The 7857-nt window shown below is 38.1% G+C and overlaps 1 protein-coding gene across 1 annotated transcript; it reads right to left on the reverse strand.

Annotated features, from left to right (window-relative positions):
- Positions 1-4353: 4353 nt before the first annotated feature.
- LOC134635353 (N-acetyllactosaminide beta-1,3-N-acetylglucosaminyltransferase 3-like) lies at positions 4354-5403 on the reverse strand. The gene has a single exon (XM_063484742.1). The coding sequence runs from the start codon at positions 5401-5403 to the stop codon at positions 4354-4356; it is 1050 nt and encodes a 349-aa protein (XP_063340812.1).
- Between the last annotated feature and the right edge of the window lie 2454 nt (positions 5404-7857).

The raw sequence follows: 7857 nt of genomic DNA on the forward strand, positions 1-7857 counted from the left end.
TCCTCCTTCACCACGTCCTCTTTCTCCACCACGTCCTCCTCTTTCACCATGTCCTCTTTCTCCACCACGTCCTCCTCCTTCACCACGTCCTCTTTCTCCACCACGTCCTCCTCCTTCACCACGTCCTCTTTCTCCACCACGTCCTCCTCCTTCACCACGTCCTCTTTCTCCACCACGTCCTCCTCCTTCACCACGTCCTCTTTCTCCACCACGTCCTCCTCCTTCACCACGTCCTCTTTCTCCACCACGTCCTCTTCCTTTGCATCTCTTTGGATCCATTGTTTCAAACCTGAATGAGCTGACTTTGGCCCTTTTATCTATCCATCGCAGGTTCTGATTGGTGTGTGCTAAATTTTGACTCCTAGTGTTTCCACCTGGTTAATTGTGTGCTAATTGGGCTCAAGCTATGCTGACTTACGTTAACATTATTGCATGCTAGTGCTTTCTACATGACTACATGGTGTAAGCACTGTAAAATGTAGGGATTTGTGTGTAGAGTTTTGCAGTACCAGTTCACCAAATTTGAGTCATGTGTCAAAGCAGGGAATAGTGTTTATAGTTCAGGGAAATGGGTGAGCTTTTTGAGCAATAGCGTTTATGGTTTTGAAATTTTAGTTTAGAGGCCTGGTTATAGTGTTTAAGCAATCGAGAAAAACTGTAAGCCGGTGGGCTTGACCATGTCTAAATCCACTGAGTTGCTGCCATGTGATTAGAAATTAGTGTTAATAAACAGATGAACGGGTGTTGCAAATTAAGTGGCCAGTGTATGTTTATATTAAAACACATGAAAAATACAAATACATTATATTTTCATTATTTTTATTGTTTTAGGGCCATGCAACAATGTATTTTTTGTTTGCTGTCAACCTAATCTGATGCTCTCTAAAATGGATCTGTTCAGAAAAGAACATATTCAAAACCACTTTACAACAAGATTCTTCATGCAAAGACATAGTCATGTAATCATCTTTTGGAGGAGAACCAAATCCATGTTTAAGTGTCTGGGTCCGGAGGTCCACTAACCAAATTACTGAAAACTTTAAAAGCTACTTTCCACTTGTTTTATAAAATGCTAAAATATAACAATACTTTGGAAGAGCTCCATTACATGTCATCTTACACTATTTGCTCCTTTTCTTCCTCACCTCCATGTTACCTCCTCTGAAAACACCTTTTGACATAATGCTTTCCCTATAGCCGCTTTCCCTGCCCCTAACCATCAAAAAATGAATACCTAACCCAGGGGTCGGCAACCTTTAACACCCAAAGAGCCATTTGGACCCGGTTTCCACAGAAAAGAAAACACTGGGAGCCGCAGATACTTGTTGACATCTACAATGAAGATAACACAATATATCGGTCTTTGTTTGTTTTTTTTAACCTTTATTCTTTGAATAAACAACTATAGTGTGTTGATTATGAAATCCATGAAGTGCTACAGTGAAAATTAAATTTTATTTATGTAATGAACACATTTTGAACTCTTAAAAAATAATAGCAACAAAGAAATACGCCGAGTTAAAGGTCTATTTTAAAAGAGTTAAAAAGCTGAACCATGCAGAAAACAAAAAATGTCGTGACCCGTCATCATTATGTCGCCTTTGGGCTTCCGGAGTGTGTAGCGGAGCCTTGACCTGAATTTAAACAATAAATCATCCAAAAAATGAGAAATAAACATTGCAAAATATCTGCATAAATATTTATTTTACCAGTTTAATGTGAGGCGGCACGGTGGTTAGCACTGTTACCACACAGCAAGAAGGTCCTGAGTTCAATTAGACCCTGAATAAGATAAGCGGAAGCGAATGGATGGATAGTTAACGTGAGTGGCGGGGCGTGGTCTTGCGGTGCCGAGGCAGGGGAAGCCGGACGCATCTGAGCGGCATCCGCAATCTCGCCTCGCCCTCTTAAAGTCTGTGCTCTCTCTGCTGTTGTGTTGTTGTTGGTATGTGACGGGCTGTGAGCTGGAAAGCCTGTGTGTTTACAGCAACTGTATGTGAAAAGTAATGAATGAAGAGATGTTGAAAAGCATGTTCATGCAAACATCGTCGGGTCTGCCGTGGTATGTTTACAGTCGGACTTCGGCTCCCGAACCTCTGCACAGCGTCTGCAGATCGGGGCTGTATGAAGTCACTTTCATCTTTACACAACTAAACCCTAACTAAACAATAGCACAAGAACGTCATATAGACACACACTGCTATCAGTGGGGTGTTGATTTAAGATAACAATAAAGAAAAATCATAAAGAAATTAAATCATTCAAGACTAAAAGAACTGGATGAATTTTCTCTCTAAGTCAAAATAGTTGAGTGAGGTAATGTGAAGCGCAGATAGTAAAATCTAGGTGGAGCTAATTCTTCCTGTCTATGTTCTGACAGTAACACCTGTAAATAAGCTGTGCAACTGATACATTGAATACTTCTGTGAAGCTTGTCTTTTTTTCCTTCCAAAACAATTTTCATTTGTCTCTAGAACAAAAGGCAGCAGAGTTACGGTCATTTAAGGAGAGAGAGAGAGAGAGTTTGTAAAATGGGCCCTCTGCCAAGCCTGTGGTAAATACAGGGTTAAAATAAAGGCTTCAAATAATTAGTGTATTTGGGTAAAACCAAGACAGGAAAGGTTTTATTGTTGCTGTGTTCAGGTATTCATCACAATAAAGCAATTGCAGATATGGAAATATAAATATTTTTTAAAAATTGGAAACAGCAATATTTTAAAGTGCAGGTATTTTAAAAGAGCTGGTCCAGATCGTGTTTCACTTTTAGCAGTTATGTTGATTCAATGTATACTCTTACCTGAACTAATTCTTGTTCTACTGACACTGTGGAAAGTGGAGATCACATACATAAATATCATCTTCTATAATTTAAAAGTCCATCAAACTAAATTATAATGGTTCTTCTTCTTCTTTAGGGGTCACCACAGGAGATCTCAGCCTTTATCTCGACCTAAACCAGTAAAAACAGAAAGAAAATCTCATAAAACAATACTATCAGTCATTGACTGGCCTCCTCAGAGCCCAGATCTCAACATTTTTAAAGCAGTGGGATCACCTTTAAGGTGAACAGCACAAAGCCAACATCCAAAGAAGACTTTGAATATCATTCAAGAGCACTGGGGAACTGTTCAGAATTATATTGAATTGAATTGAAATGGAGTGTGAAAACTACAGACTGTAAAGACTGCTTACTACCATTCATTCCAGCTCACCTGTGATAATTACCTCACTTGCTGACAATCCTGTGCCTGGCTACTGCATAAGGAGAAGAAAGACCTTCATTTGATGCTCCCCTGTTGTGCAGGAAAAAGTCAGTGTTTTGGGCAGCTCTTACCTGACTCTTTGGGGTGTTGCTCGTTAGTGATGGCCAGATGAAACCTCAGGAAGCTTTGAAACTTTCCATCCAATTGGTTCAAAAAAAGTTTCACTTCCAAAAATTCTTGTCCATACAAACTCTCCTGCTGGTCAAAGCCTTTGAGTGAATGGGTTAAATGCAGAGAGGAATTTCCCCACATTTCTGACACATTGTTAGGGTGCCTGGGTCGTTGTCCCAGTGTTTTCCCCAGGTGTTTCTTCTCTGATTCCCTCTTGTATGTATCGTCTGTCTCACTCGATCCAGTGTCGCAATCTTCCTCCTGTTGTGTGTCCTTTTCTTGTGTTAATTCTCTGTATCAGCATGTTCTGTTTGGCATCTGCCACTTAGCCTTCCCTTTGTGTTATTTATCTATAAATCCAGCAATAAAGCTATTGTTCGGTTCAGCCCTGAGAACGTTGGTAAAAGGGTTCATAAATAAAAAGATTATAACTGATTACACACAGAAAAATCAATGGGATGTTTGTCTCTTGTGTTTATTTATTTACAATTCCCAGAATGTGCACAAAATAGATTCATAACTGAAGAATACAGTGATTTTGAAATATTTGTAAGTATATGCAGTTATACTGTCCCGTTACCATGTAAAGATTGTGTTAATTATGTAATTTTTTATTCACTCAATTTAAAGCACACACTTATTAACTTTAATTTGTAAATGTCCTCACCTTACCACTTGTAACCAGGAAGTATTTTATTGAACCCTATATGCAGTGAATAATTACCCTCTTGTTTATGACCTATATTCAGATACATCCTAAGCCTTTGAGTGTAACAGACTATTGCACCTTGCCAAATATGTCCGCACAATTATGTACAACCCCAGTGTAAAAACCTCAATAACACATAAAGAAATGACAAAAAACTTGTTTCTTTCAGTTGAGCCTATATTATCCACACTGACAGTTTATTGTATATGTATATCAAATAAAGTAGAAATGGGTCAGCCAGCATCAATGAGCAAATGCAAAGTCATTTTTTTAGCCACTAGCAAAACATTTCAGATTAGGGTCATGTATCTTGTTCCACATGTAGTACATTTTTGCTGAAAGGAATCTGTGAACAAGTAGAGTTCCTCTATAATAACAAGGGTCATAGTCATCAGCTGTAGTGGAAGGAACATGAAGTCCATTTATCCTCACTGCACCATGCCACTCAGGGCTAAGTCCTGCTTTGGCCAAACACATTCCAAAGTAAACATCATCAATGGGAAGAACAGTGATAGAGTGGGACATATTGTATATAACCAAAGCTGTGTAGCCAGATAAAATGTAACCCCCACCACTACAGTAAGGAGGGTATGACTCTGACTCATACACCTGAACTGGAACATAATATTTACTCCACTTTTCTCGAATAGGGCCAACATATTGGATCACCCATCCAGTAAAGAGGTGCTTCCGTCCATCATTGTCCTTAAGTTGTAGTAGATAGTCAACCATGTTGTCTGTGTTGACAAAGACATCATCATCGCCGTTTAGCAGGAAGCGAGCATGTGGACAGTTTCTCTCCATCCATTCGAGGAAGAGTATTTGCTTCAAGGTGAGGTTGAAGAATGAGTCATTAAAGTCCCACTGAAGAATATCATTGTTCTCACGTTGCTCTATTTTAAGGAGTGTGTTCAGTCTCTCTTTCTCAAAACCAACACCCGTTGTTCCTGAGATAAAAAGCCTTCGGATCCACACACCATTCTGCAATCTCTCCTTAGCCCAGGTTTTGCGCAGTACTTCTCGGCGGTCATAGTTCACAGGAGAGCTTTTAATGACCAGCAAAAGAAAAACATCCGAGGACCCTTCAGCTCCTCCACACTTATCAGGAATGTCCAGCAGCATGGGGAAATGTCGACAGTGGCGATAATACAGAAAGTCTTTTATATGATCAGGAAGAGTGCTGAAGTTCTTAATATTAGCAACAGACATGTTTTGTTGACATCTTGACCAGGAAAAATGATGAGTTGGAGTGATTTGGGGTGGCTTAATGATATCATCTCTCCTGGTTTCTTCAAGAAGTGAATCTTGGGAGTCTGCCATATTTTTATAGAAAATAGCAACAGTTAGGAGAAGGCCAGTCACCACCAGCAAGCTGCTTGCTCCTAAGGTGGTCTGTTGCAAAAATCTGTAATCACAAAAAATTCTTATTAGAAATAACATTAAATAGATAAGAGTGTATTAAATGTGTGTATTATATTACTATCTATTACTTTGTAGATACTTAGGTTGTAAGAATCTGAATGTAAATCTACATGCTACCAATGTGTTTCGTTGATCTATTCTATTCTATTCTATTCTATTCTATAAAGGATTTGAACTCCAGTTATAATTTGCTTGGAACACAAAGTCTTGAAATATTTAAAAATCAGCATTGTATTTGTCTTTTTCGAAGTTCTAAATCTTTCCATTAACAAGTTTTCTTGACTTTCAATGTTTTGTCACTTCACAGGTATTCTAAACAAAAGAATGATGGTTAGCAGTTTATTTAGCACACAAAAAAGACTAAACAGAAGTAAAACTTTGTTGTATGCAAAAAAAAAAAAAAAAAACCAAGAAAGGGGAACAAATTATTTCCTAGCAAAAGCCTTACAAGCAGGCGTGGTTTCTTGGAACCAAATTATCTACAGAATAACTGAAAGATGCCGCTGGCAGCGCTGTTCTACATGATTTACACAGACACTAACATTCTCACACTTACACTCCATTACTGCCACAGTTTCTGTTGAGAAATATTTGAAAACCGCATGCTTTGGTTTCTACTGTTGAATCAAATCAGGTTTAACTTGCTTGACATTTGTGCTAGTCCTTTCCAAACCATCTTAATTTGTCTCTAGATGGTCTGTAGCAGGGAGCCATCAGGCTAAATTGGTCAACCAGTGGGACTTCGCCAATGGGTAATGACAGGTTAAGCGGAATACGGCTCGGGCAGTGGCAAAAAGCAAGCAAAATCTCAGTTGTAGGAGGAGTTTGGTGAGGCCATGGAAAATATGTAAATTCTTTTACATACACTCATCATACACACGTCATGGTAATTTGGGGGGATGGTGGTTAACTATTTCTTTGAAATGTTTGTTTTCCACTGTACAGCATGTATTTTTAAGAAAACAAGAATTGGGTGCACAAGTTTAAATCTATTTTGGATTGTCTCCAGTTTACTCAGGGTTTAAAATTGTACATATCTCATATTTGACCACTTTTTTTTTTTGTAGAATTGGTGTAGTTCACTTTAAATTGTCTGGGATGGACCTAGTTTTTAAAGCAGTCCAAAAAGGGCTGAAATCAGTGTTTTGGGAAGAGCATTCAAGAAGCCTAATGTTTGTCTATTTTAACCATTCCAAAATCAGTTCTAATGTGTCTTGGAACACCTAGTTGGAACCACGTTTCAACCGTCTAATGGTTGACTTGAAATGAAATTAAAGAGCTTGGTGGTAGTCCTCCTTTTTTGTTGTTCTTTCCACTGTACAATTTATAACAATGACCAGAGGTAAAGCCCCAGAGTATGATGCTACCACCACCATGCTTTACAGCTGGTAAACAGAGAAAGGACATTTGTATACTCTACAGCAAATAGAATGAGAAACTATTAACGTTTTAAAAGAATAAAGTCCTTCCTATTTTGCATTTCTAGTTCTAGTTTTTGTTTTACTTTTAGCAGCTATGATAACAGCTATAGCAGCTGAAACCAAACAATTAACTACCTCAAGAACCTTAAACTAAAAGCATTTAAACAAATTAATGTTAAATAAATAAAAACAATAAAGCAAAAAGAAGATTATATAACAGAGCTTCTAAAATTTCTAACACCCCTGACTCACTGTGCTGCCGTTTCACTTTCTAATGCTCTGACTTTTCAGAGCCTTTCAAATGATCAAGCATTTAAGTTTTTACCTTTCAGATTAAACACAAAACTCTGCACACTTCAAACAAATGACATGAGTCATGTTAGCTGTTTACTCCATAAGTTGTTTCCTTGTTTGCCTTGTTTAACCCCCTGTACTTTTAGGAAGTATACAGGCATTTAAGACTCAGGGACAGAATGTGAGATGATATCTTTGTCATTACAAGGAATGTTCTCTTTTTATTCTATGGACAAATATATCTATGGAGCACATATGTATGTACATATATGTATCAAAAAATTAGTAAAAACTTGTTTTTTTCCACTTCACAAGTATTCTAAACAAAAGAAAGATGGTTAGAGGTTGTTTTAGCACACACAAAAAAGACTAAACAGAAGTAAAACTTTGTTGTATGCAAAAAAACAAGAAAAGGAGACAAAATATTTCCTTGCAAAAGCCTTACAAGCAGGCGTGGTTTCTTGGAACCAAATTATCTACAGAATAACTGAAAGATGCCGCTGGCATCGGCGTTCTAGATAACACACACACACACACACACACACACACACACACACACACACACTAACATTCTCCCACTCACGCTTAATTACTGGAGCCACTTTCTGTTGAGAAATATTTGATAAGCGCATGCTTT

The sequence above is a fragment of the Pelmatolapia mariae genome, linkage group LG10_11 (assembly GCF_036321145.2).
Source record: "Pelmatolapia mariae isolate MD_Pm_ZW linkage group LG10_11, Pm_UMD_F_2, whole genome shotgun sequence".
Classification (NCBI taxonomy): domain Eukaryota; kingdom Metazoa; phylum Chordata; class Actinopteri; order Cichliformes; family Cichlidae; genus Pelmatolapia; species Pelmatolapia mariae.